Source organism: Populus trichocarpa, chromosome 5, assembly GCF_000002775.5.
Source record: "Populus trichocarpa isolate Nisqually-1 chromosome 5, P.trichocarpa_v4.1, whole genome shotgun sequence".
Taxonomy (NCBI): Eukaryota; Viridiplantae; Streptophyta; class Magnoliopsida; order Malpighiales; family Salicaceae; genus Populus; species Populus trichocarpa.
The window spans coordinates 1,992,952-2,010,897 of NC_037289.2; the positions used below are offsets into that span (position 1 = coordinate 1,992,952).

Consider the following 17,946-nt stretch of genomic DNA (forward strand, 5'->3'; position numbering starts at 1 on the left):
AGACTCACCAAACAAAGACTCAACATTTTTTTGTAATTAATTATTTAAAAAAGTTGAATTAATGGAGATTATCCAGGTGTGGATTAGATTTTATTAATTATTATCTCCAACCAAACCCCACAAATTGTATAAAACATTGAAGCCGGCAGCCGGTTTATTAATGTTATAGTGTTTTAAAATTTTTTTATTTGAAAATATATTAAATTAATATTTTTATATTTTTTAAATTTTATTTTTTACATCATCATATTAAAACAATATAAAATTATTAAAATAAATTAATTTAAAATAAAAAAGAAATAAGTTTTTTTAAAATACTTTTAAAATACAATAACAAACAAACTTTAAATTAAAAAAAATTGATTGTGAAGATGATCAGTTAAAATTCCTTGCTTCATACCACGAATTATGTGGATGAGGGATTGTTTAGGAGAAAAAGATTGTTCACTCCCTTTTTGTAACATTAAACTCTACAATAATCCCTCTATTTCACTTTCTATTTCATCTAGTTGAGCTAATTAGTTCACTTCCTTGTCTAAAATCACAAACACCTGATAATGTTAATAGAAATTTAGAACAAAAAATTGAGAGAAAATATGACTATTTGTCATAGTTTTAATTTGGATCCCAACCCGGATCATTAATAATCATGTCAGCCAAATGGTTTATAACATTCCGGAATCATTTAAAGTTTGAATTAGTCATCAATCTTCTTTTCCTTTTCTTCACTTTTGTCGGTGAGGAAAAGTTGAGGTCGGTTTCCAGGAAGGAATGTTTATGGTTTTAAATATCAATCCTTATTGATGGAGAGCTCTATCTTGTGTTTAACGCTAGCTGGGTGTGTAAACTAGTCAAAAAGGAGTTAAAGCGTCGTGTACGCGGATGCTTGACTTGCTGTGTGCCCTTTTGATTTTTGAACACAGCCAAGCAGTGATTTCCTGGTGATTTCCTTGTGGATACTGGTGGTCTTCCGGAAATCTTTTTCCAGACAACCCTTGTTAGACCATGATTAAAGTTTCCACTGAAGAATTTACTACTTTTCTCCTCACATATGATGCATAGTTTTTAGTCCGGGCTTAGGTTTCCACCTTAATCAAGGTTTGAGTCATGGATTTTGATTGGATCACTAGGATTAAATTTTAGTTTTTTATTAAATCCAAAATAGAATTGTGTTCTTTTTCTGCTTGAATGAAAGATCCTAAATGTCTGTAAAATCATTGTTTTTTAAATTTTTTTCTCGATTGAATTAGCAACAAATAGTGGAATCACCGAGGAACGGTATACCAATAGAAGCATTTTATTGATGAATTAGTTGGTAAAATTTCCACTGATAGAGTAGTAATCTTCCGGAATCTTTTTCCAGACAACCCTTGCTAGACCATGATTAAAGTTTCCATTTAAGAATTTACTACTTTTCTCCTAACATATGATGCATAGTTTTTAGTCCGGGCTTAGGTTTCTACGTGGAGCAAGTTTCGAGTTACGGGTTTTAACTCGATTATCAAAACTTTTTTTTAAAAAACCCAAAATAGAAGTGTGTTCTTTTTCTGCTTGAATGAAAGATCCTAAATGTATGTAAAATCATTGTTTTTTAATTTTTTTTTCTCGAAAGAATTAGTGATAAATAGTGGAATTACCGACGCACGGTATACCAACGAACGCATTCCATCAGTGAATTAGTTGGTAAATTTTCACTGAAAAAATAGTGATCTTACTCTGACGGAAAAATTTTGTTAGTAAAACTACTAAATGTTGTAGTGAATTGAAAAAAACAATCAATTATAAAATATCTAATTAAAAACGCTACCCGAGTTAACCTGTCAAACTCGCGACCTGGATCATAAGATTAAGATAACCCCATAAAAAACAAATAGAAACAAATTATAAATTTCAATCTTCAATAAGTTTAATATTAAAGAATGAGATTAAAAAACAACTCATGCAGTGCATGCGCCAAAAATTACCTATGTTATTCTTTTTTCCAAGACATAGGAATAATTAAACTATGTAATAAAGATATGAAAATACAAAATTAACCCTAAGTATTTATTTAATTATTTTGTTTTTTAAGGGAGATATCAGTCTACTATAAATTATAAATTATACTGTGCGCAATCCACAATAAAATATTCATAATAAAATATTGATGCCTTTTAATTTTATTTGTAATTTTAAGATAGACATTAGTTATTTACTATGAATTGTACTATACACAATCCAATGCGTTTTAGTTTTATTTATAATTATAATATGCTTCGCCCAACATATCTGATCAATTAGTTTGGGAAGCGAAAATTGTTAATTTTATAGAATACTCGGATGGGTTGACTCACGAAAAAATATAGTTTGAGGACCAAATAAAAGGTAAAAAACATAATTGTTCATTTAACATGACTTTTGCTTAAACTATTTTTAGTTGAGACAGAGACTGGAGAGGAAGACTGTCGATAATAGCAATCATTTACTTATCTCTTCTGTCATATCTTAAATAATTGATGAGAGAGTGGAATGCCAATTTCTTATGAATTATTGATGTAGAGCTCTATCTTGTGTTAAACGCTAGCTGGGTGTGTAAATTAGTCAAAAAGTAGGATGCCCCCCTGGCCACGATGAGTTAAAGCATCGAAAAGGTCGTGTAATTTCCTGGTGATTTTCTTTTCTGCTTGAAAGAAAGATCCTGAATGGCCAAATGTTCTTGATGGTAATCATTCGGTTGGTTCTAAATCTGAGTATGGCAACCTGCATTTTCATGTATGATGACATTCTGTTTCAATTTGTTGCTGCATTGTTGTTAATTATATCAAAGTTGAGAATAATGGAATGTGTTAGGTTGTGCCTTAGCCAACCTTCCTATTTATATAGAGGTAGTAGAACACTGCAGTAACTGTAATGATTACAACATCCTATATTAATTTTCTATTCTGATATATACATGAGTAACTGTAATGATTACAACATCCTATATTAATTTTCTATTCTGATAGATACATGATATACATTCTATAATATGCCCCCTCAAGCTGAGGGTGGGGGATCAACCCGAAGCTTGAACCGAAAAGCAGTAAAGGATGTAACAAGAAGCGGTTTAGTGAAGACATCGGCAAGTTGATCCCGAGAGAGAACAAAACGAATCTGAATTTCTTTCTTGGCAACACGGTCACGGACAAAGTGATAATCCACTTCAATATGCTTAGTACGAAGATAGGATTTGCTGAGAGATAGGTAGCACCAAGATTATCACACCAAATGGTAGGAGCAGAGACTGAGGGAACCTGCAAATCTATTAACAAGTATTGAAGCCAAATGACTTTAGTGGTACCATCAGCAAGGGCTTTATACTCAGCCTCAGTAGAGGAGCGAGCAACAGTGCGTTGCTTGCCGGATTTCCAAGAAATCGGCGTTTGACCAAAAAAGACAAGATAGCCGCCCGTAGACTTGCGATCATCAATACTACCAGCCCAATCTGCATCTGTAAAGCCATGTAGAGCAAAAGAGGAGCCTCGAGTGATATGGAAACCATAAGATGTCGTACCTTTAAGATAGCGTAAAATACATTTGACAGCGGCCCAATGAGAATCTGTAGGAGCATGCATAAACTGACAGACTCTGTTAACAGCAAAGCATATATCTGGATGAGTGAAGGTAAGATATTGAAGAGCACCCACGATTTGACGAAATCGTGTAGGATCAGAGAATGAATGATCCGGTAATAAAATGACTTTCGAAGGGGAGACTGGAGTATCAACTGGTTTGCAGGAAGTCATACCAGCTCGGGTGAGGATGTCAAGAATATATTTATGTTGATGCAACATTAAACCCATACCGGTAGACTGAACTTCAATACCCAAAAAGTAGTGAACAACACCTAAGTCACGAAGCTTGAACTCAGAGCTGAGTAACTGTATAAGGTGATGGAGCATAACAGAGTTGCTACCCGTGAGCAGAATATCATCTACACCAGGAGATAAAAGATATTAGTACCATCAGATAAGATAAACAGGGAGGTGTCAACCTTGGAAGCTCGAAAACCGATGGAGAGCAAAAAATCACTTAGACGAGTGTACCATGCTCTCGGTGCCTGTTTCAAACCATACAATGATTTGTGCAATCTGCACACATGAGATGGAAGAGAAGAGTCAACAAAACCTGGAGGCTGTTTCATGTAGACCTCTTCAGTAAGAACACCATTGAGGAAGGCATTATGAATATCAAGCTGATGAATCTTCCAATTTCACGAAACCGCGATAGAGAAAATCAATCGGACAGTGGCCTGCTTAATAACTGGACTGAAGGTTTCAGAATAATCAATACCTTCCTGCTGGGTAAAACCTCTAGCAACAAGGCGCGCTTTATAGCGCTCAATACTACCATCAACACGATGTTTGATCCGATATACCCATCTACTGCCAACAACATTCATCGAAGGATAAAATGGAACCAAAGACCAAGTGCGATTTTCGCGTAAAGCGATGATCTCATCACACATAGCATTATGCCAAACTGCATACCGGTCAGCATCAGAGAATGAAAAAGGCTCAGAAGAGGGAGAATACAGTACCCGTGTGGAGGTAGAAGTAGCGGCAGTGGAAGCAACTAGATTAGCTGTCTTCGGCTGCCGCGGTCTAAGAGTCATAGGATGTCTGCTGTGTGCTGGTGGGGACGCAGGGGAAGACGGTTGTATCGAGGAGACCTGTGGCAACTGATAAGAAGACAAATCAACCATAAGTTGCAGACCAGCGGGAGAGGATGATAAAGAAGTAGCCTCAAGCACAGGACTGTCAGCAGAGGAGGGGTTGGAAGCAGAGACTGAAGTTACATGAGTGCTGGCCAGGGAGGGCGAAGCAGAGGAGGGACTAGAAAGTGCCCTAAGACCATGAGGAGAGGAGACCAATTGACGATCTGAACCTGCATCATAAGGGTTAGATAAACAAGCATGGGATGATGGCCAAGGGATGGGTGGAGGCTGTGGTCGGGTGGCTGTTTGGAGTGGCAGAGCGGAGTGTTGTGGGCTGTGTGGGTGGCTGGTGAAAGTGGGTGGCGGTGGGTGGTTTAGCAAATTTGGGAGGGTGACAGTAGCGGGTGGGGTGGGGGTTATGGTGGAGACCTTTGCAATCTGTTCAGAATTATCAAATGGAAACACATGTTCATGGAAGCGGACATGACGGGAAATATAAATACGGTGAGATGCAATGTCAAGACATCGATAACCAAGATGCGAGGAACTATATCCAAAAAACACACATGGAGAGGAACGAAAATCCAATTTATGATTATTATATGGACGCAGAAAAGGAAAACAGAGACACCCAAAGGTACGCAAAAAATGATAATCAGGAGACCGTTGAAATAAACAATCAAACGGAGAGCGATGGGCAAGAACAGGAGGAGGCATGCGATTTATAAGATAAACAGAGGTTTCAAAAGCATAATTCCAGAATCGAAAAGGTGTTTTACATTGCCCTAAAAGAGTAAGACCTGTTTCCACAATATGCCTATGACGACGCTCTACTGTTCCATTTTTTTCATGAGTGTGGGGACAAATCAGACGATGATGAATACCAATGTTCTGAAAAAATGTGGATAATTTTCGGTATTCACCACCCCAATCAGTTTGAACAGATTTTATTTTTAATGAAAATTGACGTTCGACGAGAGTCTGAAATTGATGAAAAACAAAGTAAACATCAGACTTGGCAACGAGAGGATAATACCATACATATTTAGTATAAGCATCAACAAAGATAACAAAATAACGATAGCCATCTGAAGAAAAAAGAGGAGCAGGGCCCCATACATCACTAAAAATTAATTCAAGTGGAGTAGAAGTTTTGTGACCCGTAGGTCCTAAAGACAAACGCGATGATTTTCCTAAATGACAACTTTGACATTGAAAATTAAGACGTTTGTTGTTACAAATGATCTTATTTTTCGAGATTAACAATTGAAAAATACGTGAAGTAGGATGACCTAGTCAACGATGCCATAAATCGGCAGAGGCAGAAGTGTAGAGAGACAAATAGGCTTGAGGAACTGACGTGACGGAAGACTTGGTCAGAGCATAGAGACCATCTTTACTCTGACCTAAGAGAAGGACTTCATGGGTGTTGAAATCCTTGACATAAAACACACGAGGGTGAAATTCAAAATAAACATTATTATCAAGACAAAATTTCTGAACAGAGAGCAGAGGTTTCGTGATTACAGGAACATGAAGAACATTATATAAGGTGAAAGAACGATGTGGTGTATATATTTTTGTATGACCAAGATGAGATATAGGAAGGCCCTTACCATCACCAACATGCAAATTATCATTACCAAGATACGTTTTTGAAGCGGTCAAGGTGGCAAGATCAGGTGTGACGTGTTGATTGGCACCGGTATCCGGAAACCAATCAACAGAACCGGTTGAGGAGAGATTGCGCTGCACCAGGTTGGCAGTAGGTTGTTGGCCATAACCTCGCTGCTGGAATTGAGGGTAATGGGGAGCTATATGGCCGAAATTCTGACACAGTTGGCAGCATGGATTCTGCCCCCTATAGCGCTGCTAAGAGCCCTGCCAAGAGCCTTGCCTATTGTCACTGAAGGAGGAGTTTTGGAAGCTGCGGTGATAAGGTCTGGAGCCAGCAAATCGGTTGCCTCTGCTGTTGGACTGGTTGGGACAACAGCCACCGTTGAAAGCGGCCCCTGCTACGGCCAGAATTGCCAAAAGTCTGGCGCTGCGCAACAAGAGTAGAAGATGGAATGCTGGGTGTGGGCAGCAGAGGAGCATGTATGGCAGCAGAAGATTTGTGAAGAAATTCATGTGTGAGGAGATGGCTGTGAAGATTTGCATATGATAAAGGTTCAGCTTTGGTAATAAGACTGGTAACTAAGTCTTTAAACTCTCCCCGAAGACCACGAAACACATATATATAAATTGAAATCTTCAAGCGAAACTGGTCGACCAGCAGCGACCAATTCATCAAATAAGGCCTTCGCTTTTTGCATAAATTGAGTTACTGATTCATCACCCTGTCGAAGATCCTGAAGAGAGCCGTGAAGTTGCATAATACGAGAGTTGGAGGTAGAAGCGAGAGCTCGCTCAAGAGTGCCCCAAGCTGAACAAGAACTTTGACAGCCAACAACAAGATGCAAAACTTCCATAGATAGGGAGGAAAGAAGAGCATTTAGAATGAGTTGGTCCTGTTGTTTCCAGATTTGAAAAAGCGGATTTACCTGAAGAGAGATACCATCATGGGCAAGAACATGTGTTGATGGACATGTGTTGGAGCCATCAACAAAACCAAAAACTCCTTGGCCTAGGAGATAAGGCAGCATCTGCATACGCCAATATAAATAATTGGTGTTTGTTAATTTGAGGGAGATGACATGATGAGTGTGAGAAAGGGAGATAATGCTTGTGGCAGTAGAGGCAGCAGACGTGGGCTGCAAGAGGAGGCGTTCACCAGCCATGGCAGAGGAGAATCCAGGCGGTGACGCAACAGAGGAAAGCATAGGAGGCACTGCAAGAAAAGAGGGCTGCACTGCCAGAGAAGAAGAAAGCTGGACTGCTAGTGCTGCAGAATTTGAAGATGTATGTGGTGGCTGTTCCATTGAAGAAGGGAGGCTGGGAGGCTGGGAGAAAAGTAGGTTTAATTTATTTTAGGGTTTTGTGGCTCTGATACCAAGTTGAGAATAATGGAATGTGTTAGGTTGTGCCTTAGCCAACCTTCCTATTTATATAGAGGCAGCAGAACACTGCAGTAACTGTAATGATTACAACATCCTATATTAATTTCCTATTCTGATAGATACATGAGTAACTGTAATGATTACAACATCCTATATTAATTTTCTATTCTGATAGATACATGATATACATTCTATAATAATCAACAGGTAATATGTCATGTTTAGTTCTTCATACTAGACGTGAAATGTTGAAATAAAACCATGGCCTGATCTTTTGAAAAAAAAATCCCAGGCGTAAAGATGAACTTGCCACCAGTCTGTTCGAAGCTGTTGTGGATTGAATCACAAAATTTATTGTGGAAATTAACTTGTTGAGATGATGGCTTCTATTCTTTGCTCATTCCTTTGTTAAAATCAGTATACGGAACTGATGCTTCGAAGGTTGCAGAGAGAGCATATTGTTCTTGTGGAACAATGATCCCATTGAGAACTTGATCATTCAACATTAGCACATCAAAACAATCCAAAACATATAAACTGTATTAAATTTTAGCAAAAAAATAAATTTTTTAATAACATGGTTTGCACCGTGTCTCCAAATAGTTTCTTAGTCGGTGAGGAAAAGTTGAGGTCGGTTTCACGAAGGAATGTTTATGGTTTTATAATATCAATCATATTATTGATGTGGAGCTCTATCTTGTGTTAAAGGCTGGCTGGGTATATAAATTAGTCAAAAAGTAGGATCTATCCCACCGGCAAAAAGGAGTTAAAGCGTCGTGTACGCGGATGCTTGACTTGCTGTGTGCCCTTTTGATTTTTGAACACAGCCAAGCAGTGATTTCCTGGTGATTTCCTTGTGGATACTGGTGGTCTTCCGGAATCTTTTTCCAGACAACGACCCTTGCTAGACCATGATTAAAGTTTCCACTGAAGAATTTACTACTTTTCTCCTAACATATGATGCATAGTTTTTAGTCCGAGCTTAGGTTTCGACCTGGAGCAAGTTAGTTACGGGTTTTAACTGGATTATTAAATTATTTTTTTTAAAAACACAAAATAGAAGTGTGTTCTTTTTTTGCTTAAATGAAAGATCTTAAATGTATGTAAAACCATTGTTTTTTTAATATTTTTTTCTTGATAGAATTATCGACAGATAGTGGAATTACCGACAAATGGTATACCAACGGACGCATTCCAATGGTGAATTAGTTGGTAAAATTTTCACTGATAGATTAGTGATCTTATTTTGACGGAAAAATTTTGTTGGTAGAACTACTAAATATTGTAGTGAATTGAAAAAAACAATCAATGAAAAAAGATCTAAAAGCGTTACCCGAATTAACCTGTCAAACTCGCGACCTGGATCATAAAATCAAGATAATAGCAATCATTTTCTTATCTCCTCTATCATATCTTAAATAATTGATGAGAAATTAAGTGGCATGCCAATTTCTTATGAATTATTGATGTAGAGCTCTATCTTGTGTTAAACGCTAGCTGGGTGTATAAATTAGTCAAAAAGTAGGATGTCCCACTGGCCACGATGAGTTAAAGCATCGAAAAGGTCGTGTAATTTCCTGGTGATTTTCTTTTCTGCTTGAAAGAAAGATCCTGAATGGCCAAATGTTCTTGATGGTAATCATTCGGTTGGTTCTAAATCTGAGTATGGCAACCTGCATTTTCATGTATGATGACATTCTGTTTCAATTTGCTGCTGCATTGTTGTTAATTATATCAACAGGTAATGTGTCATGTTTAGTTCTTCATACTAGACGTGAAATGTTGAAATAAAACCATGGCTTGATCTTTTGAAAAAAAATCCCCGGCCTTAAGATGAACTTGCCATCAGTCTGTTCGAAGCTGTTGTGGATTGAATCACAAAATTTATTGTGGAAACATCTTCCATACAAGTGAATAGTGTTTTAGTTTTTCACTGAAAAACTTGTTGAGATGATGGCTTCTATTCTTTGCTCATTCCTTTGTTAAAATCAGTATACGGAACTGATGCTTCGCAGGTAGCAGAGAGAGCATATTGTTCTTGTGGAACAATGATCCCATTGAGAACTTGATCATTCAAAATCAGTTTTTATTTCTTTTCTTTCACCTTTTCCATTTTCCCTAAGCAGCAAGAAAGAGACCAATTCCTAGTTAACTGCCACCTAACTGTTTAAAGAGAGAAAGAGAGAGAAGAACACATAAAACCATCAAACATTTTTTTAGCAAAACTTGCAATAACTACTAAAAGTTTTGATCATACTCCATTTACGACAAATGTTGGATTTTAGTCACGTTATTGCTAGATCACATTCCATAGAGGATGACAGGATTACAGTTTGCATGTATGTGTCACAATCCAATTCTAAGTTTAAAATAATAATAATAATAATAAATAAATAAATAAAGCTTTGAACGGACAAATATTTAATTCATAGCTGATGAGGTGAATGGACAATTTCAGGTCTGGTTGAAGAAATTTAGAAAGCAAATTGTAAATGTGGTCAAGACCGAACAAATTATAGGTTTGAGAACCAACATGGACAATGCTGCAAAGTTTGGCTGTCCAATTTTGATAGATGAAGGCTTAATTAAGAAGAAAGCTGAAGATGGGGGCAAAATGGCAAAAAATAAAGAGGCCAAGGACCTAATTGTACTTTGAATGGGCTTAATCAGGTGTTAATATGAAAGAGTAATAAGGTTTGGAAGTCAATTTGACTAAAATTCAAAGAACTAATAAGTCTAGGGACTTATTTATACTTTGGCCAAAAGCATAACATAGATATTATTTTTGTTAAAGCAAGCAAGGGAGAGAAATAAACGATGTAAACCTAGTCACACTGGCTGAGTTCGAAGGGAATATTTCCTGATAAGCTGTTCTGAGATACGTTAAGGTATCTCAACTGTGAGAGGTTACCAAGTCAACATATGGAATTATTGGCAAGATGGTATCTCAACTGTGAGAGGTTACCAAGTCTTTCGAAAGATTTCCAATGGAAGCAGGTAAACTCCCAGAAAATAAACATCACCAAGTGCTGAAAGAGATTTATTAATGAACTGCGATTCCTTCAATCTTTTCACCTTCAACATCAATCTTTCACTACCAGCCAAATCGACCATGCATAGGTGACTTCTTGTCCTTTGTCCATCTATTAAATTCACTCCTTTCACTGTTACTCGCAACAAACTACAGACCAACAATGTTGTGGTCATTAGTACTACCACTTCAATTAATCAGTATATTTCTTGAATAGTTTGGATTCACAGATCCAAAAAACTATTTACTTGCTATTATATGTGATATAACATAAAGTATATTCTTAGAAAGAATAAACCAAGAAAAGAAAGCAGAGTTCATTTTTACCAATGAGAACGGCTGCTAAGCTCATTAGCGCTGGTTGATCCAACAGACCTGGCCCGACTTCCAGACTTGAGTAAATCCCACACATCCTCTGTGCCAGTCACCCGAGTTTCAACAAGTCCTGGGACTTCTTGTGTTCCTTCAGCTGTTTGTTTTATCTCCAACCTTCGTGCATGTAAGAAAACTAAAATTTCATCAAACTTCATTCATGTAACTCAATTTCTTATCGTTAGACTATAAACCTTTCATACCAGTGGGCTTCCAAATAGGAGTCTTGTACATAATCTTTTAAACCCTAAACCCAATTAGATGTCATGCTTATCTACACTAGAGAGGAGCAAGGTATTTATTATCATTTGCTATCGAGTGCTCAAATGAAAATTGGGTGATACAGAACTTCCATGATCCACTTTTCTTGTCAAATAGCCACACGCATGATGTTTGTATTAACCAATAGTTAATTTCCCTCACCAAGTAGCAAAATGATATAAATCAGTGCTACAGAAAATTGTTAATATAAAATTTTTGCAACCAAAAAATTTGACATAATGACTATATTTTGATTATCAGATCAATAAAGTAGCAATAAATGAGGAAACTAACTTTTTAGGCGGTTGGTTGGAACTATCAATCAAGAGGTCCCTTATCTTCTCAATGTAAACCTCCATCATACTAACAAAAAGACCATATCTCATAATGCCACTTCTCTCTTGAGAAACTCGGAACAACTCATCCAGTGTTCTATAGTTCACTCCCCTATTTTCTGGACTGCACTCCATAGTAAATGTCTTTCCAGTTCCAGTTTGTCCATAGGCGATTATGCAGACATTGTAGCCATCCAAAACTGAAGCGACTATTGGTTTAGTTTGTACAAAAAGACCATATCATACAGACATAGGATTAAAAGCTTCAATTGCACACATAATCTTTAACAGGATGTCTGCAGTAGCAATACATAAAATAAAACATCAGATCACCTTGATTATCCTCAGGCCCAAAAACATGGTCAAACTTAAATTGCTTTTTGGAAGGATCAGAGGAAATGATCTGCAACTCATTTATCTTGGGAAGAGTCAAATTCAACTACATAGTTCGAACCATTTGTTATTTCGACTTGATTTAGTGGTCTGCATCTACAGAAGACCCTAATATTCCTTTTAAGCTCGATCACCTCATTGTAAAGCCTCTTCCTCTCAGACAACTCTTGTAGATACTTCTTTTTAAGAAGTTCATATTCATTACCTGACCAATATCTCAACAAGTAAACTATCAACTACATAGTTCAAAACATGTGTTATTTCAACTTGATTTAGTGGTCTGCATCTACAGAAGACCCTAATATTCCCTTTAAGCTCGATCACCTCATTGTAAAGCCTCTTCCTCTCAGACAACTCTTGTAGATACTTCTTTTTAAGAAGTTCATATTCATTAACTGACCAACATGGACAAGGTTGTAAAGTTTAGCGGACCAATTTTGATAGATGAAGGCTTCATTAAGAAGAAAGCTGAAGATGGGGGCCAAATGGCAAAAATCAAAGAATCCAAGGACCTAATTGTACTTTGGATGGGCTTAATCAGGTGCTAAAATGAAAGAGTAATAAGGTTGGAAGTTAATTTGGCTAAAAGTGGAAGAATTAATAAGTCTTAGGGACTTGTTTGAACATTGGATTAGTTTAATTAATACAATGAGGGACTTAATTAGAGTAAAATAAAAGTTTGAGAGTCAATTCGGTTAATTGTGTTAATCAATTTACTTCTCAACTCGCCTTGTGCTGATTATAGAAAAATAGCAATTTTTTTTTAACCCCATAAATGTTTCCAGGTGGAGCTCTAAATTCCTCAACTTCAGTTTCTAGACGATGAAGCCGCCAAAGCATAACATAAATATTATTTTTGTTAACGCAAGCAAGGAAGAGAAATAAACGATGTAAACCTTGATACCTATGCCTCAAACATCTTATATGTGCAAGTGCAGCCTGAATATCTGATAACATCTCACCAAACTCATTCAACATCTAATTTTTCACTGACATAATCATCACCGTTATTTATTTAGCTTCACCATGCTTCATTTCCCAAATTCCATCTGTTTCCAAAGGTTTTGGAGCTCTCTGGAGATCAAAGATATGGAAGGACGGCTTTGTGGATTCTCTTCTGTGCACATCATTCCTGCATCGACCACATGAACACAGCATTGCTTTAGCTTCTCTATAGCACCACTTGAATGTGCCTCTCGCTTCAATGACATGTCTACCACATCCAAAATATGATGAGGGGTTGCCGCACCCACCCACTTCCTTAGATCAAGCCCGTCTGTGAACATTTCTCCTGTTGGTCTTTGCCTTGTTATCAATTCCAGCAGCATGATACCGAAGCTGTATACGTCTCCTCTAACTGATACTTCATTACTCTGTCCATATTCTGTTTACAAGCAACAAAGCACTGTTAGCAAAATGAAAAAAGAAAATAATCATTTTGGTCAAATGATCTTAATGCACTGCAAGGTGAATGAAACATGCGATCTTTCATGCCGAAGAATTTAGAGGAGGGCAACGAAACACTAACACAAACCAACCAGATGCATACCTGGAGGAATATAGCCAACAGATCCTCGCAGGCCACTTGCTGTAGAAGAATATTCAGTTGGTTTATCAGCAAAAAAGACCTTTCCAATTCCAAAGTCCGCAACATGGGCCACCATATCATCATCAAGAAGAACATTTTGTGGTTTCAGATCACAGTGCACAACTTGAGTTGAGCAACCCAATTGAAGATACTCCAAGGCATTCGCAATATCTATTGCTATTCCTAATCTCTCACTCAACGTCAATCGACAGTTTCCTCCCTCGGACTCAGGATAAAGATGCTGTTCCAAGTTTCCATTACCTACAAACTCAAGGATGAGAGCCTTGAACTGTGAATTCCAGATTGATCCCATCATTTGAACCAGATTCCGATGCTTAATTCCTGACAGTATTTGGCACTCCCTTTTTAGGCTTTTGTAACACCGCCTGCTGTCTTCATTTAGAACCTTAACCGCGACAAAAGATATTCTATCATCAATCCAAGCTTTATAAACAGATCCAAAGCTTCCTCTCCCCAAGAGATTGGCATCACTGAACCCGTCGGTTGCAATTTCGAGCTCTCTTTGAGTGAAATTTCGTCCTCTGAAAGCCATCAGAATTGCTTCTTCAGATTTTGCATCAGTTTTCTTTTTAAAGAATCGTCTAACACGGACCCCCACATATACCAAGAGCAGTAAAAAGCAGCTAACAGTAATTGCCAACAAGTAATAGGTCCATTTCCATAACTTCCTCCTTTTCTTATGAACTGCACATGGCTGGAGTCTCATTAGCGCAGAACCACCACACAGGCCTGCATTTCCTATCAATGTGCTTCCACTAAGATTTTTAAACCTTCCCATACTCGAAACTTCTCCAGTTAATCTATTATACGACAGGTTGAAATTCTTCATCACTGAGTCATTGGCAAGCCAGATTGGAACGCTGCCTGTTAATTGATTAAAAGCCAGATCCAGTGCTTTTAAGGATGCAATTTGTTTCAATGACTCTAGAATTGTACCTTGAATCATGTTCTTGGATAGGTTCAAGTACTCCAAAGCCGTACAACTTCCAACTGAACTTGGTATAATGCCAGAAAATCTGTTCACCGATAAGTCAATAGCTTGTACAGATACCAGATTTCCAATAGTTGCAGGTATTTCCCCGTCTAGATTGTTATTTGAAAGGTTGAGGGAGAGCCCCAAGTTAGAAAAAACTCCAATTTCTGGTGGAAGAGGCCCCTGCAAGCTGTTAAAAGATAAATCCAGCTGCATCATGAGAGAGCACTGGCTGAGTTTGATGGGAATATTTCCTGATAAGCTGTTCTGAGATAGGTAAAGGTATCTCAACTGTGAGAGGTTACCAAGTGAACAAGGGATTGACCCGGTTATGGAATTATTGGCAAGATCAAGTAAGCCAAGGTTTTCCGTCTGCCCCATTTCATCTGGAATGGAACCTTGTAGCTTGTTTCTCCCCAAATATAGTCTTTGCAACAGCTTCAGCTTTCCAAAAGTTGCTGGAATTGTCCCGTCCAAATGATTGTACCACAGTTGTAGGGTCACGAGGCCACTCAAGTTTCCAATACTATCTGGAATCTCTCCTCTTATACGGTTATTCAAAAGATTGAAATAGTAGAGGTCTTTGGAAAGATTTCCAATGGAAGCAGGTAAACTCCCAGAAAATAAACATGAGCCCAAGTGCAGTTTCATCAGAAATGAACAGTTTGTGAGAGCAGTAAGAAAACTAAGAGAAGAATTGCTAACCAGGTTGTTGCTATGGAGGTAAAGGATCTCAAGGTTCTTCAACTTCCCCAGTTCCTCGGGAACTTCACCCTCCAAGTAATTGACACTCAAATCAAGCAGAGTTATCTGTGAAAGATTTGAGAATGTCACCGGAATCCTACCAGAAATATTGTTGTTCATAAAATACAACTTCCGCAAGTTTTGGAGCTTGTTCCCCATTTGTGAAGGGATTTCCCCGGATAATCGATTCTCAATCAATGAAATTGCTTGCAATGCAGTGCAATTACTTAGTGATGCAGGTATTGTTCCCTCAAGAAAGTTCAGGTGCAAATACAAAATCTCAAGCCTGCTCAAAACTCCAAGCTCCACAGGGATTTGCCCAGTAAAGTAGTTCACAGCCAGTTCTAGTTGTGTCAATTCTGTCAGGTTTGACAAAAAGGCCGGAATGACCCCAGTGAGGTTGTTTTCAGAGAGAGCTAAAAAACTCAGCTTCTTCATCCATCCTAGTTCTTCAGGAATGACCCCAGAAAGGTTGTTATCAGTCAAGTCTAGAAATTTCAAGATTTGACAGCCGTGTAGTGAAGCTGGCAAGGCACCAGAGAGCTTATTTTCACTCATATTGAGATATTCTAACTGTGAGAGTGCTCCCAAGGTAGTTGGGATTTCTCCATGGAAATTATTACCCTGCAAGGAAAGCTTGGTGAGAAGAGAAAGATTGGATAGAAATGGCGATATACTTCCTTCTAAGCGCATGTCTGTAATCTCAAGATCTATAACGCGGTTTTGGAGAGATTGGTGGCATGTAACTCCGGTCCAGTTACAGAAAGGATTGGCTTCATTCCAATCCTTGACGTATCCTTCCGGATCACTTGTTATGCCTGCCTTGAATTTGAGAAGAGCTTCACAATCAGTAAAATTGCAAACAAATGCCGATGCTCCTGGCATGAGAAAAAAGATGAGACAGAACACTGGCACAGCCATGTTGCAGTTTTGATTGTGTGCCATCCTCTCTATTGTTCTTTCTTAGCAGAGATTCTGGAACAAAACGTTTCTTGATGTGAACAAAAAAGTGATTCTGTTTGCACTTCTGCTGCATTTTTTCCAAGACTGTAAGGTAATCTTAACTTGATATGTGGCAAGAAGAATTAGTGATCAAACCACCTACCCTAGCAGAGCACATTAAATTCATGCAAGTGGATGCTTTTTTTCCTACCTTCTTGGCGATGATAATTAGGTGAAGCTATCATACTTTGTCCATTGCCATTGACAACCACATCATTTTTCTTCCACAGTAATCTAGATAAGTATTATATGGTCTTCACTCTATGAATTATATATGTCAGAAACCTGAGCCGAGGACCACGTGTAGTAATAAATTATCTGAATACACTACTCCTCAATCCTCTTTTCCCACCTGTTTAATATTGGTCTATATCAGTGGTCCACAATTTATTATTTCCATTTCATATTAGACTTTTGATCTTAAGAGTAAATAATTTCCAGTGTAGAAATGCAGATGCACAAGATACATGACAGCCTTCTTCTGACAGAAGTTTCTTACCATAGATTTTGACATATTCAACTGCAAAGATAGCATAAAAATCCTTCATATCACTCAAGGAAGTAGGGGACACATCATTCAGAGAACTTAAAGGATACACTACTCCTCAATCCTCTTTTCCCACCTGTTTGATATTGGTCTATATCAGTGGAAATTAGACTTTAGAACTTAGAGTGATAATTTCCAGTGTAGAAATGCAGATGCATAAGATTTTAACTGTCTGAACCTCGACAGGTAATTTGAAATATACATGACATGACACCTTCCTTTGGACAGAAGATTCTTACCATAATCATGAAAATAGAGTTTTTATACTGTACTTTGGTTTCATTCACAATGAACATAAAGTTAATAGAGGAGTACAAACCATACATCCCCAAATTAAAGAACAAAAAGATGGAACTTTGGCATGCCTGATCTGCAAATATACCATACAAATCCTTCATATTTAGTGTTGAGTTTTGAGTCCTGAGCAGAACACAAAATCTGAAAGTGAAAATGTCAATACGAATGTACTGGGTGTTTCAATATCAAAACCAATCAACATGTTTGCTTGAAATCTTTGGCTGCTTCTTTGGCTTCTGGAATCGATTGTTCTAGAACCTAGCTTTAACGATAAGGGAATACAGCAAGTCTGCCTCAGCTGCACAATCGTGAGGCACCTCCAAGACTGTGAAACCCCTGAAAATTTATAATTTAAATATGTAGATGTGTAAACCCTCATGTAAACATAAGACTGAAAATGGTAATATTTCAATGAGTGATGAAAACCAAGATTAGAAATAATAGATAAATAATGATATATAATGGAAGAGATGACCTTCATAAAATGAATTTTGGTTTAAAATTCATAAGGACAGAGAAAATGGTAACGTGTTTTGATGGATGAAATAATGAGAAAAATGACAAAATATTTTTAGGAAATAAGTGAGGTAATAAATAATACATTATAATAAAGGATAGTACAATGAAAAGGGTAGGACTGAAGGTGCAAGCACCGCTTAAAAATCAGTGATGTTATTTTGAAAGGATAATAAGCCCGATAAATAAATA

At 37.6% G+C, this 17,946-nt stretch overlaps 1 protein-coding gene and 1 long non-coding RNA gene across 4 annotated transcripts in view; both read right to left on the bottom strand.

Annotated features, from left to right (window-relative positions):
* Positions 1 to 17,946, bottom strand: part of LOC18098713 (kinesin-like protein KIN-14S) — a 120,756-nt gene that overhangs the window by 34,652 nt on the left and 68,158 nt on the right. Inside the window, exons 1-2 of one of the 2 annotated variants that reach the window (XM_006382512.3) lie at positions 13,616 to 16,475; positions 12,945 to 13,450 (exon numbers count right to left, since the gene is read on the bottom strand). In XM_006382512.3, the coding sequence (XP_006382574.2) occupies positions 13,098 to 13,450; positions 13,616 to 16,337 (3,075 nt within the window). In that variant the 5' untranslated portion in view covers positions 16,338 to 16,475 and the 3' untranslated portion in view covers positions 12,945 to 13,097. Of the gene's footprint in view, positions 1 to 12,944; positions 13,451 to 13,615; positions 16,476 to 17,946 lie in introns of those variants that run through there. The other variant, XM_052452906.1, reaches the window with a different exon arrangement.
* LOC18098760 (uncharacterized) lies at positions 10,690 to 11,578 on the bottom strand. Of its 2 annotated transcripts, none has more exons than XR_008059231.1 (3): positions 11,501 to 11,578; positions 11,033 to 11,194; positions 10,690 to 10,855 (listed from the first exon to the last, which is right to left on the bottom strand). It is a non-coding gene; the product is annotated as an uncharacterized LOC18098760 (long non-coding RNA). The 2 variants fall into 2 exon arrangements; XR_008059232.1 differs by lacking the exon at positions 11,501 to 11,578 and adding an exon at positions 11,281 to 11,301.